The sequence below is a fragment of the Macaca fascicularis genome, chromosome 20 (genome assembly GCF_037993035.2).
Source record: "Macaca fascicularis isolate 582-1 chromosome 20, T2T-MFA8v1.1".
Taxonomy (NCBI): domain Eukaryota; kingdom Metazoa; phylum Chordata; class Mammalia; order Primates; family Cercopithecidae; genus Macaca; species Macaca fascicularis.
In genome coordinates, this window is record NC_088394.1 from 76,863,242 (window position 1) to 76,880,554 (window position 17,313).

Genomic DNA, 17,313 nt, shown 5'->3' on the forward strand with positions numbered 1-17,313 from the left:
ATTAACACAAGACTAACGGTGAGCATTAAATATGTCCTTATTGTTTATATAATGAAGATTAAAAGGACAGTGTAGTAAGCAATGACAGACAGGTATTTAAATAACTTACCTGACCATTGGGAGGGATGAAGAAACTTCAGAGCCACATTGCAATTAAGAAGCTGCCTAGCAAAAAGGAGAAAACTGTAGCTACAGTTGCAAGCTCTATAACCCCACCATTTCTGCTCTGATCCATACCAGAAAATGGATGCTTCATAGACCGTCTCTCTCTCTCAATGTAAGTCAATTCCAAATCCAGATCTCACTGATTAATGGACATTAATTCCTATCTGGAATCCTAACGGTAAAGGAATTGGAGAAAATACAGTATTTAACTTTTGAGTTTCACAAGTATGGGAAGGCACACTAGAAGGAGGTGGAGTGGAGGTTGAGCAAGTCTATCTACAATTACCAAAAGGAACTTCCTTAAGGAGGCACATCTTCCAAAAACCTACTGCAAATTTGCTACTTATCAGTGAAATATAAGGATTTAACATCTGTAACAAGAGAAGTCCGATGTATCTATTAAACATTATACTGAATGTTCTAAGTACAATAAAAGAAGGAAGTATAAACATTGGAAAAAAACAAATGATTTAATACGGTTACTATTTAAAAGTGACATGAGTGTCTACATAGAAAAATCTAAAATAATCTATAGGTCCCAGAATTACTAAGCAAGTGTGGCAAGCATTCTGAATGTAAGATAAATATACAGAAATCAATTATACTCCAATATATCAGTAATAGGAAATTAGAATAAATTGGATGAGGGGCTCATGCCTATAATCCCAGCTTTATAAAAATTTTTTAAAGAGATATTAGAATAAGTAATTTTAAAAATACCCCTTAGAAACGAATCTAGCAAAAGATGTATAGGATCACAATTTTAAAAATCATAAAATCTTCCAGCCTGGACATGGTGAAACCCTGTCTCTACTAAAAAATACAAAAATTAGCAGGGATGATGGCACACACCTGTAGTCCCAGCCACTCAGGAGGCTGAGGCACGAGAATTGCTTGAAGCCAGGAGGTGGAAGTTGCAGTGAGCCGAGATCACACCACTGCACTCCAGCCTGGGTGACAGGGTGAGACTCTGTCTCAAAAAAAACCAAAAAACGAAAAACAAAAAAACAAAATCATAAAATCTTAAAACCATTTGGGGTGTAATTTAGCAACTTCTAGTAAGTCTGAAAATGCATACCTTACAGCCCAATAATTAAAATCCTAGGTTTATACCTAAAAACACTCTCCGAGATTGCACAAGAAGGTATGTAAGAACTTTCATTGAAGTTTATAATAGCAAAGACTGGATATCTAAGTGACCATCTACGGGGAAACACATAAACCTTGGTATAGTCCTACAACGAAGTGCTATATAGCAGGCAAAACAAATAAACAAAAGCCTCATTTATCAACATATTTTTTTTTTAAAAAAAGGTAAGCTACCAAAGACTACACACATCATGACCTCTCCTAAGTAACATGTCTAAACACGCAAAATAAAATATGGCTATGGATACTGACATATATATATATGTGTATACACATATATGAAATCATACATGGGAATGAAATATATTAAAGTATAGTAGGGTAGTAGTAGTAGTAGTTACCACCAATAAAGAAATAAGTGGAACAGGCTTGGGGTGACAAACACAGGAGGCTTTAGCCAGTTTTGTATTATTATTTTTTTAAACCTGTATTTTTTAAAAGTATGATGAAATATCAATAGACTTAGATAGCATCTATGTGCGTGTTCATATTATTCTGCATAGTTTTCTGTAAACTTGAAACATTTTGTCACAAAAAAGAACGGCATTAATAGCACAAAAAAGGTCCTTTACGGGATTTGGGCAATCTTCCCTTTCCCTCATTTCAGACGTGATATACACTCAACCAGTTTCTTTTCTCCAAGTGAAACTCAGCCACCTGTCTCTGCTCTCCCCTCCCTACTGTCAACCTTGTCCTCCATCTCCTGTCCTCCCATGTGACCAGCTGCTGGTGAGACCAGACTAGAGCTTAGAGGACAGAAATGGCCCCACAGGTCTCTAGCTCAGGCCACCTGCTTCATCTGACATCAGAGGCAGGAGACCGGTAACAATAAAGCATACCTTTGCTTTCCCTTCACCACTTTCTGCTATGTACTTATCTCCTTTAGTGACCTCTCTAGGGGAGGCAGGAATGTCCACGGATTAAGGTAGATTCCAGCATAGCTGGTTCCCTGAATATGATATCATTTAAGGGGCACCAATTTCAATATCAGGGTGCAGTGAAAGGAGCAACTCCCTTGGGACAGTGAGTTTTTTTTTCCTAAGAACAGAATGATTTGTATGTCCACCAGGCAGGTCAATGGCATAATTTGGTTCAGCCTAAGCCCTTTCTACAGAAAACTAATTGTGCCTGGAGCTAAACACTCCGTGGAGATTAATCTGATTTTAAACCTCATTTATAAAAGGTCAGAAACAGCTCAACGTTCTATCCTCACTCTTAAGTAAAATTGTGTAGTGCTTCCTAAAATAAACCATTAATTCACTGTCACCAGAGCATCAAGGTTCACAGCATTCTGCAAAACTAGATTTCTCAGGAAAACCTTGGCCTAAGCTCTTCAGCTCCCAAGAGATGGTCTCTTGTGACCCAAAGGTGTACTTACCGTCTGCAAGTCAACAGTAACTAAGTATCTTCCTTCACTTGGAATCCTGCACAGACCCTACAATGCCTTCCTGTTGCCCTTAGTGGGAAAGCCAGACTCCCTAAGAGGACACAGATGGTCCTTCGTGATGTGAACCGTCACTAGAACCACATCCATCTTATTCCATGGTATCACCTGCACCCAGCACAATGCCTCATGCTTCATAAAGGCAAGAAGACATGGAACCTCTGCACCTCCCAACCCCATTCTCCCTCTAGCTTCTTGGGTTTCTACTGCATGTGGGAACTTAAAGTATTTGGAAATCCTCAGGAAGAAGTGTGCTTGCTCTAGACAGGAGAAACAGATTTCACTCTGATCTACAGTAGGCTGGGGAAAGTCAACAAGGCTGACGAGATGTAAAGCATGGAATAAGATGCAGCCACCCCTGGGACTGGCTTCCTCTATGGAAAGGCAGGATCTACAGGGAGCCAGAGAATGGGGCCGGCTTGGGATGAGTTATAGAGGCCTGGCCCTTCCTTCTGCCTCATATTAAGCCCCTCACCCCTCGACCCCCTACTCCATCAGCTGGAGCCCCACTCAAATGGTATCACCCCTAGTGATTTGGTGCATTCTACCAAAGTACAGGGGAAGTGTTTCCAATACTCCCATTTGGGTGCACTTGAGAGAATAACAATATTGAGGGGGCCCTTACTTTGTGCCAGATAATTCATTACATACGTCTCAACCAATCCTCACAATAACTCTGACAGGTACTGTCACTGGGTTGAACTGGTTTAACCATAACTATTCACTGAATAACCAGAAAGATCTTTATAAAATATAAATAAATGAAATCACAACCAATCCCTAAAACCTTCTAATGGTTTTCCATTACCCTCCAAATAACATGCCAAGTTCCCTGAGGTGGTGTCCAAGGCCCGCGTGTTCTGGCCCTGCCCACCTGTGTCCTCAGCTCATGCTACCCTCTCCCTTGCTCACTGTGCTCCAGCTCACTAGCATTTTATTTCTCAAACTCCCTTCCTAGAGGGAGCTGGAAAGGTAGATCATTGCCATAGCCTTGAGTGTGTACTTTATTCTACAGGGATCAGCAACAGCTGGAATACAGAGTGTAAGATGTAAAAACATTAGGTGGTTTGAATATCCCCAAAAAATGCACTCATATATTACTAATAAAATTTTTAAAAATTCATTTCCAAAGTTTCATCCAGCTCTTATGGTCAATTACTGACACTGGCCTACAGGGCCTTAGCTGGCATCTGCATGCAGACATCTCCCAATTCTGTTCTAATCCAGGCGACTCTAACGAGCTGCAGACCTAAATACCCAGCAGCAACCCGGAAGCCACCTCCCCCTGGATCTTTCACACACACTTCACCTCCCCAGTACTCCCTCCCACACAGGCACAAATCCAATGCCTGAGACATCCTAGATGCTTCTTTAAACCCTATACCTAGTCAGCCATGCTGACTCCTCCATGCTTGACTCGTCATTCCTCTTGATCCCCAAAGCCACATCTTTCATTCAGGCCCTCATTTCTAACTTCAGTTAGGACAAAAATCTAATTGGTCTCCCTGGGCATAATCGTCCTTCCCCTCCAATTTATCCCCCAAATTATAACCAAAAAAATCTTACTAAAATACAAATTGAAATATATCAGCCTTCTAACTAACTCCTCTCCCCAAATCCCTAATCACCATATTAAAATCTGCAACTGGTCATCAAAGCACTGAAAATAAAATTCCAACAGATTTCAAAGCTGTTTGTGATCTTCCTCCACTCTAAGCTCCCATATTCTAGTCATGCTAAATGACTTAAAGTGCGCCTCAGAATGTATCCCATTTTCACTCATTTGTCAAAGGTCATCTTTGCTAAATAGCTTTCTTGGAATAGCTCCTTCTTCATGAAGACTGAACATGAATGTCCTCTGTCTTCTATGACGCCTACCTAATCATGGCACTTTGATGATTACAGGTGACTAAACGTCAACTTACCAGTTTACTACAAGATTCTGAAGGCAAAAACGTCTCATTTCTGTATTTCTACTGCCTGACACTAGGGGCACTGAATAAATATTCATACACTTTGTCTTGGAAGGTACTTCAGAATTAATTCTGGTTCTTTCCCCATCCTTCCACTGAATGTCTGTTATGCTCTGTAATTGACGTACTGAAAGTCCAGCCTCTTGAACACCTCCTGTGATGGGGAAATCACTTATTAAACACCGACACCAACAAGGCCTCATGCTGGACATTATACATAGAACTCCACTAGAAGGAGCCCACAGCTGAGTCTGTTCCCTGACACCTGACAAGAAGATCAAGCCCCTGCTGTGGCTGCAGCTAGAAGCTGCTGACTTCCAGATTGTCACAGGTCTCAGAAACACTTGGCAGAAGGAACACTGGTGAGATGACTGCTAGAACTGGGCACGGGAAGAACAGTCCTATACTCAACAGAGAGGAGACACACTGGCCTAAGGTTAACTGGCACCTCGAGTGGGCACATTCAACCAAATAGGAAAGCAAAGTCTGCTAAGACTCAATTCCTGACCAGATGCAACTTTTCAATGTTACATATAAATATTTAATCTTTTAGTCTGGGTACAGTGGCTCACGCCTGTAATCCCAACACTCTGGGAGGCTGAAGTGGGTGGATCATCTGAGCTCAGGAATTTGAGATCAGCCTGGTCAACATGGAGAAACTCTGTCTCTACCAAAAATACAAAAATCAGCTAGGCATGGTAGCCTGTGCCTGTAGCCCCAGCTACTAGGGAGGCTGAGGCAGGAGAATCACTTGAACCCAGGAGGTGGAGGTTACAGTGAACTGAGATCGCACCACTGTACTCCAGCCTGGGCGGCAAAGCAAGACTATGTCTCAAAAAAAAAAAAAATCTTTTTTAATCATTTAGAAAATCACTCTTTAAAAACAATAAAGTTGGAACATTTTCAAATAGTTAACACTGATGGTATTTCCCCAGAACTCTTCAGTGTCATGTTGTCAGAAAGAAAAAGCCTAATGGCATCATTTGCCCTAATGCCAGGAGACTCTAAGAGAAAGGAGAAAAAAATTATTTAAATAAATTATTTTATTGAGGGAGATAAGTTACTCAGATATTAACTGGCTGTAGGCAAAGGGAAGAAACACGGTGAAGTCAGGTTTGCTGGTAAAGGGGAGACAGTACTAAACGCCCTGCCCAACAAACACTCAGAATCCAGGGTTTTCATATTTCTCCACGGTTCAATCTCTCACAGGTCACCTTCCATTCAAAGGATTATGGAGACCAAATAAGATAGGATTCTTTCAGGTATCAACCCAGAGTCTTTAGGTCTTCTCTCAGCCAAGGCATCCAGTGAAAATGCAATTTATTTTTCGGATTCCTCTGGAGTATTAAAAAGTTTCTTTCGCATTGCAATGCCATCCTCCCTGCTCTTGATCCTGTTTTGTATGTACTGAAAAATAAAAGGAAGAAGGGGGGAGAAAAGAGACAGCAGATTATGTCACTATTTATAGCAGTATATTATTTAGAAATATTTGCAAAATATAAATGTTCTTTGAGGTTAACAGGGGTTAAATTTTTTAAAAATGTTCTGACAAAATTCTTCTTTTATTGAACTAAATCTGAGATTGGAAATAGTGACCTTAGAGAATATCTCATATCTAGCACAACTTAATTCAATACAGTACAGCATCTACATCCTAATAGGTGCACAATTGTTTGCTCAATTTCCTCCCAAAACATGAATTCAGTAAGTACTGAAGACGAGCAAATTCTGTCCGTGTTCTCCAGGGGCTCACAGTCTAACAAGTCCTCTAACTTCTGCTGAGTACCTCTAGTGGAGGGGCTCACCTCCTTGAAAGGTAGCCTAACTGCTGGTCAATTCTACTCATTCCAGAGATTTTCATTTTAAACCAAAAGTGCTTCCCTGTAAACTCCATGAGAGGTAGTTTGTCTAACTGTTGGACAATTCTACTCGTTCCAAAGTTTTTCATTTTAAACCAAAAGTGCTTCCCTGTAAACTACCACCTTTTATTTCTTCTTGTCTGCTGTAATGTTCAAATATTTGATTACAGATAACCCACTTACTACCTTTTGGGCTGAACACTGCTTGTTTCTACAACTGCTGCACAAAACATAGCCTCTGTCTTTTAATATCGAACCTATAAAATGACTTTTATTGACTTTTTATAAAGCACTTTAATATCAATGCCCCTTACCAAAAAAAAAAAAAAAAAATCACAACCAAAATTGAATACAGTGCTCCAGTCACAATGACAGACATGGACTACAGTGGGCCTAGATGTTATGACCAACTCACATTGTATTTCTTTAGACATTATCAAAAGAGTAACTGGTTCTTAGCAACCTGTCCTACTGACTCATATAGAAACACATAGCTCAGCTTCCCAAGGTTTCTTCTCATGAACAGTTAACAAACCTGATACTCCTCAAACCCTATGTTTCGTAATCAGCTACATACAACTGCAGTTTTCACCTCAAGAGGTTTTCGGCCTAGTATTCTGATGTGGCCGGCAGGTTAGAAATAACAGCAGACACGAAGCCTGGCACTTAGATTTTCTTAAATAGTTAACCTACGTTTAAAGCAGAGAAACTTAAAAGTGTTTTTATATGTATATATGTACAAGCTTACAATATATATACCAAACCAACACACTTTAAAGGTGAATGACTGTGTTTTCCCCTGGGCAGAAGGGGAAAAGGGTAAAAGTAAATTCCAATAGAAAAAACTGAAAACATGTGAACAGTTAAACATCAAAATCTTCTAGGAGCCACAGATCTGGAGAGCAAGGCCACAGAAATTAAAGATTAGTGATACCGAGCTCATCACGGATGAACCCCGCCATCCGAGAGTGTAATGTGGGGATTCATGACTTTGAGTTACTTCACTCTTCTGGGCCAGTAACTTCAAATATAAGCAGGTGGGCTAGACAATCTTTAAGAAGTTTTCTAGATCAAAAGTTTTGACTGAAGGATTCTAACATATCTTCTGGAATGGTAGTTTTCAAACTTTTTATTCCTTCCTTGTCAAAAGGCTACCTCAGGCCAGGTATGGTGGCTCACACCTATAATCCCAACACTTTGGGAGGCCAAAATGGGCAGATGGCCTGAGGTCAGGAGTTCATGACCAGCCTGGCCAACATGATCAAACCCTGTCTCTACTAAAAATATAAAAATTAGCTGGGCCTGGTGGCACGCACCTGTAATCCCAGCTACCCAGGAGGCTGAGGCAGGAGAATCACTTGAACCCAGGAGGAGGAGGTTGCAGTGAGCCAAGATCACACCATTGCACTCCAGCCTGGGTGACAAGAGCGAAATTTCGCCTCAAAAAAAAAAAAAAAAAAAAAAAAAAAAAAAAGGCTACTTCAAATTACACATGAAGCACGAGGTCCCTTCAAAGCCATTCATTTTATCTATCATGCATTCAATCTACTCATAAAATTGTTTGGGAAAAAATCAAAAAACACTATTCTAAAACAAGGAGGGATACCTGCTGAGAAAAAGCTTTCACATCTACCTTTAATCACATCTACTGGATTGCCCCCAGCAATCAGGTTGAGGAGGGTCTTAAGGGAAAGTCTTCAGAATACTTTGTAGCAGGCCAATAAATAACTTACAGGGCAAATCAAAATACAGTGTACATTAAAATATGTTAAGACATCTCCAAAGCAAGTCAAGATCGTCCCTGAATAAAAGGGGGGAAAAGAATGAATATGAAGTTACTCACAAAACTCCATCAAACAATAGACAGAAGGCCAATTAACCCCAAACCAAACAAAACAATTAAGATGGACAAAAGAGGATGCCACAAAAGTATTATTAGTGTTTTTGTTGGTTTGTTTCCAAGAAGAAGAAAAGGCCAGGTGCAGCGGCTCACACCTGTAATCCAAAACTTTCGGAGGCCAAGGTGGGAGAACTGCTTGAGCCCAGGAGTCTGAGACCATCCTGAGCAACACAGCGAAACTCTATCTCCCTAAAAAAAAAGAAAAAAAAAAAGAATAAAAGCAGTGACACAGCAGAGTCCCAACAAGAAATGGCCATATACATATGCTTCATGGAGGCCAGGTGCAGTGACTCACGCCTGTAATCCCAGCACTTTGGGAGGCTGAGGCGGGCACATCACAAGCTCAGGAGATCGAGACCATTCTAGCTAACACGGTAAAACCCCGTCTCTACTAAAAATACAAAAAATTAGCCGGGCATGGTGGTGGGCACCTGTAGTCCCAGCTATTCGGGAGGCTGAGGCAGGAGAATGGCGTGAACCTGGGAGGCGGAGCTTGCAGTGGGCCGAGATCCTGTCACTGCACTCCAGCCTGGGCGACAGAGCAAGATTCTGTCTCAAAAAAACAAAACAAAAAAATGCTTCATGGAATGAAGTAATCAGATGACACATGAAGCAAAGAGTAGCAGGAAAGCATCTGAAGCAAGCATTAAGAGTAGAGAAGAAATACATGAGTGCAGACTCAGAAATTAGTGATGGGCGAGCAGACAGAAAAACATCTACAAATTAGAGAATAAAATAACATACAACTACACAGAGGACTTAGAAAAGAAATCAAGGAGAAAACATAAAACGTATAGGAAAACAAACTCAGACAAAGTAAGAAAAATATCTCCAACAGTCTACTAAAAAGTCACTAACAAATCTCAGGCCAGCTGAGAAGACAATTTCATATGAAGATCTAATTGACAAAGCAGTGGCAAAATTTCTTAACCATGGGGGGAAAACATCTAAAAACGCAAAAAAAAGCTACGTTATACAGCTGAAAGAATGTAAAAAACAAATAGCCATACCAAATAAAATAATATGAGCTATATTTTTCCATAAGCTATCTATTTATCTACCTATTTATTTATTTATTTAGAGACAGAGCCTCATTCTGTCACCCAGGCTAGCTAGAATGCATTCATTTACTTATCTATCTATCTAGAGACAGAGTCTCACTCTATCTATCTATCTATCTATCTAGAGACAGAGTCTCACTCTGTCTATCTATCTATCTAGAGACAGAGTCTCACTGTCTGTCTGTCTATCTATCTATCTAGAGACAGAGTCTCACTCTGTCTGTCTGTCTATCTATCTATCTATCTATCTATCTATCTAGAGACAGAGTCTCATCTATCTATCTATCTATCTATCTATCTATCTATCTATCTATCTGGAGACAGAGTCTCACTCTGTCACCCAGGCTAGAATGCAGTAACGTGATCTGGGCTCACCGCAACCTCCGCCTCCCAAGCTCAAGTTATTCTCCTGCCTCAGCCTCAGCCTCCTGAGTAACTGGGACTACAGGTGCCCGCCACCATGCCTGGCTAATTTTTTTGTATTTTTAGTAGAGTCGGGTTTCACCATGTTTCCTAAGCTGGTCTCGAACTCCTGACCCCAGGTGATCTGCCTGTCTTGGCCCCCTAAAATGCTGGGATTATAGGCGTGGGCCACCACACCCGGGCAATACTATTTTTTAGAGACAGGGTCTCACTCTGTCACCCAGGCTGAAGCAGAGTGGTGACCTAGATAGCTCACTGCAGCCATGAACTCCTGGGCTCAGGTGATCCTCCTGCCTCAGCCTCCCAAGTAGCTAGGACCACAGGTATGTGTAACCACACTTGGCTAAATTTTAAGAGATTTCTTACAGACAGGGTCTCACTATGTTGCCCAAGTTAGCCTCAAACTTTTCACCTCAAGGAATCCTCCTGCCTCAGCCTCTCGAATAGCTGGGATTACAGATGCCAGCTCATAAGCTTACTATTAAAACAGAAACATTGTCCTAGGTGTAGTTTTCATGTAAACTGGTTTTTTCATATAAAGGACAAATATTCATAATAAATCATTTAAAAACACTAATAAGGCTGGGCATGGTGACTCATGCCTATTGTCCCAGCACTTTGGGAGGCCAAGGTAGGAGGACTGCTTGAGGTTAGGAGTTTGAGACCAGCCTGGGCAACACAGCGAGACTCGCATCTCTACAAAAAAATGTGTAAAACCTTAACCAGGCACGGTGATACGCACCTATAGTCCTAGCTACTCAGGAGGTTGAGGTGGGAGGATCACTTGAGTTTGAGGCTTCAGTGAGCTATGATCACCCTACAGGGTGGCATGTACCTGTGGTCCTAGCTACTCAGGAAGCTGAGGTGGGAGGATCACTTCAGTTTGAGGCTTCCGTGAGTTATGATCACCCTACTGCACTCCAGCTTAGGCGACAGAGAGAGATCCTGTCTCAAAAGAAAAAAAGAAACAAACTATTACTCTTCAGTCAGAACTCCAAACAGTTCTTCAAACAGTAAAGATGAGTGTCACACTGAAAAGGGAATCCAGGAAGGGAAAATCAGCCTGAGCAGAAAACAAAATCAAAAGAAAGATGCTGGACAACTTCAAATATTATATTTAAACTTTTCAATCTGAGGCAAAAAAAAAAGTTCAAAAATAAAAATGGTATCTGAAACGCAAAATTTTAGCCATCGTATATTTTAAAAAGTTCTGGACACAAAAAATCTGATGTACGAAACAAATTGAATCAAATTTCTCTTCAAAAGTTTAAAATGCACTCTGCTTATCTGGCAGTGCCTGGAAAAAGACAATGAACTGTGTACGGTGGCTATTTGCCCAAGTCCAAGTCATGCCCTAAGTTCAGGAGATGAGTGTTCCAAAACAAGTCAAATCAGATCCCTATGGCTTACACAAAGCATAACTACAAAGAAATTCAAAATGTTAAAGCTGAAAAGAGCCTAATTCTAGCCTCCTCAATTTATATACGGAAATTGAGGCCCAGAGAGTTTTAATTACCTGCCTATCAGCTAATAGGTGACTGATATAAGTCTTTCTGCCGGCCAGAGATACAACTTCCTAAACCATTAAATTCATCCAAATGACCTACAGTAATCATCACAAGGAAGTTGTCTTCCTCATTTGTGCTCATGGCCAAAAAGCTATGTTCTAAAACTGTCCCCAGAAAAGCTTTCATTTCTTCCCTTAAACAGAGGAAAGTCATACACATGTAAAGTCAATTTTCTCCATTACACAAAAATTTGGGAAAAATTCAATAATGGCAGTAATATACAATATTCAAATATGTTCTATTGTTCAACCATATCCATCCTTTGACACTTTTCTTACCTCCTTTCTCAGGCATTTTCTCACCTCCCGATCAAAATCGTTACAATAACCAAAAAATTTCAGAATGTTGTGCTAAAAGGAAGAAAAGGAGTAAAATATTTCATCCCATAATATGCCAAGGTTTAGGGAACATACAATTTAAATACTACAGAAATTAGTTTATAGTGTCACTTTGTTAATAAACAAGTAATAGTTAAATCACATGTATGAAGCACAGTTGGTCCTTGAACAACATGGATTTGAACTGCGTGAGTCCACTTACACGTGGATTTTTTTCAATAAATATATTGAAAACATTCTTGAACATTTGCAACAATTTAAAAAAACTTGCAGATGAACCACCATAGCCTAGAAATACCAAAAAAAAAAAAAAAAGTACAGCATAAATGCTTAAAACATGTAAATACCGGCGGGGCACGGTGGCTCATGCCCGTAATCCCAGCACGTTGGGAGGCCAAGACAGGTGGGTAGATCACCAGATCAGGCGTCAAGATCAGCCTGGCCAAGATGGTGAAACCCTGTCTCTACTAAAAGTACAAAAAAAATTAGCTGGGCGTGTTGGTGGGCGCCTGTGATCCCAGCTACTCGGGGAGGCTGAGGCAGAGAACTGCTTAAACCCGGGAGGCGGAGGATGCAGTGAGCCGAGATTGCGCCACTGCACTCCAGCCTGAGCGACGGAGTGAAACTTCGTCTTAGGAAAAAAAAAAAAAAACGTAAATACTATTTTGTCATTTACTACCATAAAACATATACAAATTTTAAAAAGTTAAAATTTATCAAAACTAACCCACACACAGAACATATATAGCACCATTCAAAGTTGAGAGAAATGTAAGCAAATGTAAAGATGTATCAAATCACAACTACATAAAATTAACTGCGATATATACTGTACTACCGTAATAATTTTGAAGTCACCTCCTATTGCTATTACAGTGGGCTCAAGCGTTACAATTATGCACTTAAAACACCCTGTGATACCAATAACATACACAGGAAGCAAGTCATGTTTACTGCAATAACCATAAACCTTGAATAACACCATGGGACCCATATGAAGCGCCACTAGTAATGCTGGAAGTGCTCCCAAGAAGCAGAGAAAAGTAATCACATTACAGGAAAAAGCTGAACTACTTGAAATGTACTGTAGATTGAAGTCTGCAGCTGGGGTTGCCTACCATTTCAGACTGACATACATCATCTTGTAAACAGATGATGTAAACTTACATATCAATAAATACAGTACCATACTATAAATGTATTTTCTCTTCCTTACGATTTTCTTTTCTCTAACTTACTTTATTGTATGAATACAATAAATTATACATATAACATACAAAACATGTGTTAATCAACTATTTATGCTGTCAGTAAGGCTTCCAGACAACAGGAAACTCTCGGTCAAGTTTTTGGGTAGTCAAAAAGTTATATGTGGACTTTCAACTGCATGGTGGTTAGTGCCCCGAACTTCCAAGCTGTTCAAGGATCAACTGTATACAAATGAACAAATTATCCTGGTTTTTCTTACAAAGAAGGAATAAACATTCTGCAAGTAGAAACAAAGATTTAAAGACTTTTTCTTGATGAAAGGGAAGCCTACTTACTAACTCACCAAAACCTCACAAAGACAGTGTAAATGTTTTATCATAACCTAACAACCTTTTCTTAAGGGAAATGTTAAAATCAGCACAATCCATTCTCTATTACAGGGAGTGGTGTCAAGCTGCAGCGTGGCCACACTGCCATGGGCAGAGTAACTTCACTACTGTCCTGTAAGAGTTATCTTATTAATAAATGCTTAGTGCCAGAGCCCTTTTCTCATTAGCCCCCATTCAAAATGTCACCAAAATACATTAAATACATAACACAGCCATAAACGGTGGCTCACACCTATAATCTCAGCACTTTGGGAGGCAAAGGCAGGCGGATCACCTCAGGTCGGGAGTTTGAGACCAGCCTGACCAACATGGAGAAATTCCATCTCTACTAAAAATACAAAATTAGCCAGGCATGGTGGCACATGCCTGTAATCCCAACTACTCCGGAGCTGAGGCAGGAGAATTGCTTGAATCTGGGAGGTGGAGGTTGTGGTGAGCAGAGATCGTGCCATTGCATTCCAGCCTGGGCAACGAGAGCGAAACTCCGTATCGGGGAAAAAAAAAAAAAAATACATAACACTATCATTAGATGCCCTACAAAGGTCATATAAACAAGCCACTAATTTACAATACAAGGAAATCTGCCTGAAGTTCAGTTTGATTTAAAAAATAAAATCTCCTAGCTGTTTCTAGTCCTGTGAGTATCATCGTGGCAGAAAGTATGAGTGTTCTCTGAAGCAGGTTAAGCTGAAGCCTGAAGTTAAGAACCTGAATTTCAGTAGGAACATAATTAGTGTGTTTGCACTTCACGATTTTCAAGGGTGGGTCAGATAGCACGGTGATCTGTTTTATAATGACAGGTCATATATGCTGAACTTGGTAGTTGTAATAATAAGCACATCTTTTCCTTTTCGTTCTAATTAAGACTTTCATGGAAACCAGACAACACATAATTAACAAGCTATGCCTCATGCTATTTCTTTTTTTCCTGCTTCACCACCATTTTAAACGTATGTTTCAAGTCCACACTGAGTAAGTGGTCAGTTTTTCCAGGAAGCATTTAAGATAGACTAAAGTCTCCTGTTTGTTACTTAATGACCTTTCCAGAATAAATTTCTTAATTTAAAAAACTTTCTGTACTTAATTTTTATTTTACTTTTTTCTTTCCTCTATCATTCCCAAAGAATAAGTATTTCCTGTGTATTTTTCCTATACTACTTCCTTGACAACAAATAAACATGACAATGAATTTTCACCCCTTCTAGTCAAGCAGTTTTCAAATGTTAGACAATATTTCAGAGTTGACATTTATTCATATCATTCCATATATGTACATCTTAATTCAAAAATCGATGACAAAAACTAATTTATATGCTTCCTTTTACCTAACTAAGGTAAAATGAGAATTATACTCTTGTGATGTTAACATGAAAAATATCAGACCCAAATGCCTCAGAGAAATTGGTAGAAGAAATTCTCGCAGGCTACAAGTTTCTCATACTTATATAGAGTAAGTCTCTAGTGCCTGGTGTCAATTCCTTAAGAACCAAACCAACCGAGCAATTGATTGAATAAGTGAATCAATAGATATCTGCAAACCTTCTATATAAAGAACAATGTCCCAGGCACCAGGGATGCAGAAGTGAGCAAGGTGGATCTGGGCCCTACTCTCACAGTACATAGTCAGAGGGAAAAAGACAAATAAGAAGTGATTGCCATAAAGCAGTGGTTCTCAAAGTGTAGTCCAGAGACACCCAGGGGTTCCTGAGACCTTTGCAGGGAATATAGAAGGTCAAAACTATCTTCTCAATAACACAAAAACATTTGTTTTGTTCATTTTCATCCTCACACAAGGGTATAGTGGAGTTTTCCCGAGGCTATATGAAGTCTAACATTACAACAGATTGAATGTAGAGGCAGACATGAGAATTCAGGTATATTTTATTAATTCAGACATTAAAAAAATGAAAAGCGATGTCATTCTTTTCCCTTTGTTCTGGTTTGAAAAGTAAGATTTTTGTGAAAAATAACTATGCTAACATGTCATCTGACCATGTAAAATTATAATTTATCATTGTAACTTTAAAATAATTTTTTTAATTTCTCAGTCTTCATTTCTAATCCAATAGATATTGTACATATCACCCACATAAACAATAGCTCCCAAGAGTCCTCAATAATGTTAAAAGAGTGTAAAGGAGTCCTGAGACCAAAAAGTGTGAGAACTGCCACGAAGCAGAAAGGTATTATGTATGATGCTACTCAGAGTGACTGTACCAGGAGAATCTAGGCCAGGAAAGGGAAAAGGAAATGACCAACTAAGCTGAAGAAAACCTGATGGATGATAAAACCTGGTTTAGAAAACAGTAAGTGGAGCCAGAAGGAATGCACTAAGTTCAACAAAGGAAAAAGCAAGTACAAAAATGGAGGCTTGGAAGACAGAAATACCATTCTCCCACGTACCTGCCAAAAAAAAAACTACCACAGGAATGAGGGGGAAGGAGCTGTGGGAGAGTGGTGAAGACTAACAGCTACTTAAGGATGAGTTTCATTAAGGACTTGAAACACAAGGCAAGACATTTATAATGCATTCTATAGCCAAAAGGATCTATTAAAAAGATGACAATGAGCCAGGCACAGTGGCTCATGCCTGTAATCCGAGCACTTTGGGCGGATCGCCTGAGGTCAGCAGTTTGAGGCCAGCCTAGGCCAACATGGTGAAACCCCGTCTCTACTAAAAATACAAAAATTAGCCAGGCGTAATGGCGGGCGCCTGTAATCCCAGCTACTCGGGAGGCTGAGGCAGGAGAATCGCTTGAATCCGGAATACAGAGGTTGTACGTGAGCCGAGATCGCGCCACTGCACTCCAGCCTGGGCGACAAAGTGAAACCCTGCATCGAAAATAAAATAAATAAATAAAATGCAGATTCCTAACAGCTGCAGTGAGCTGAGATCCCACCACTGTACTCCAGCCTGGGCGACAGAGTAAGACTCCACCTCGGGGGGGAACAAAAAAAGGTAACAATGATTAAACTTATTTTTGAAACATCACTCTACATCCAGGGTGGAAAACTGATTTAGACAAAAAAGAAAACAAAACTGCCAGGAGATTGGACAGAAGTCCTTTACAGGTGGCCCCAATAAAAGTGCTGGCACGGACTATGGCAGGGGCCCTGGCAAACAAGAACAATGGTTCAAGAGAGATTCGGCAGACAACAGCACCTGGTAAAGGCTCACAGGAAGAGGTGAGGCAGATGGAGGAATTAAAGATGACATTGGCTTTCAGCTAAGAATGACAGTGGAGGTTTTAAAAAGAGATAAGATAAATTTGTATCTGGACATGTTGAGTTTACTGGTGGAACACTTAAGTCCACTGTCTAGCTGAGATAAACAGACCCGGAACTCAGAGGAAATCTGAGCCAGAGATACAGATTTGAGAGTTACTGAAACCAGGAAAATGAATGATTTTTTGCAGGAAGGTATGGCCTGGGGTAGCCTGAAGAGTGGCCAAAGAAACTTAAGGAAAACCAGGGAAGAGAAAGTTATGGTAGAAGCCTATGGAAGAGTGTTTTGATAGGGAATCAAATGCTGCTGGGAGAAAAGTGAGGTAACTACTGAAAACATCCACCAAATTTGGCAGCAGGGCAGTCATTAGTGATCTTGGTAGTTCTGGGACCCTAGTGAGGGTAGAACCCAAACTGAAAGAAGAAAGCAGTATTCTTTCAAGAGTCAGCTCTGAAACAGACGCTACCACAAGATACCAGAAGGCTGGGATTATGGGAAGGAATCTTATGTATTTTCTCACGATGGAAAAAATGTGGGCATTTCAAAATGCTAAGAAGAAGAAGAGAAAAAGGCAAAATACAAAAATTTTTAAATGGTGAAAAAATCCAG

General features: G+C 40.1%; 1 protein-coding gene across 2 annotated transcripts in view; it reads right to left on the reverse strand.

Annotated features, from left to right (window-relative positions):
• Positions 1-5,756: 5,756 nt before the first annotated feature.
• CMC2 (C-X9-C motif containing 2) overlaps positions 5,757-17,313 on the reverse strand; it is a 32,798-nt gene continuing 21,241 nt past the window's right edge. Inside the window, exons 3-4 of one of the 2 annotated variants that reach the window (XM_005592628.4) lie at positions 11,821-11,892; positions 5,757-6,138 (exon numbers count right to left, since the gene is read on the reverse strand). In XM_005592628.4, the coding sequence (XP_005592685.1) occupies positions 6,052-6,138; positions 11,821-11,892 (159 nt within the window). In that variant the 3' untranslated portion in view covers positions 5,757-6,051. The remainder of the gene's footprint in view (positions 6,139-11,820; positions 11,893-17,313) is intronic. The other variant, XM_045381928.2, reaches the window with a different exon arrangement.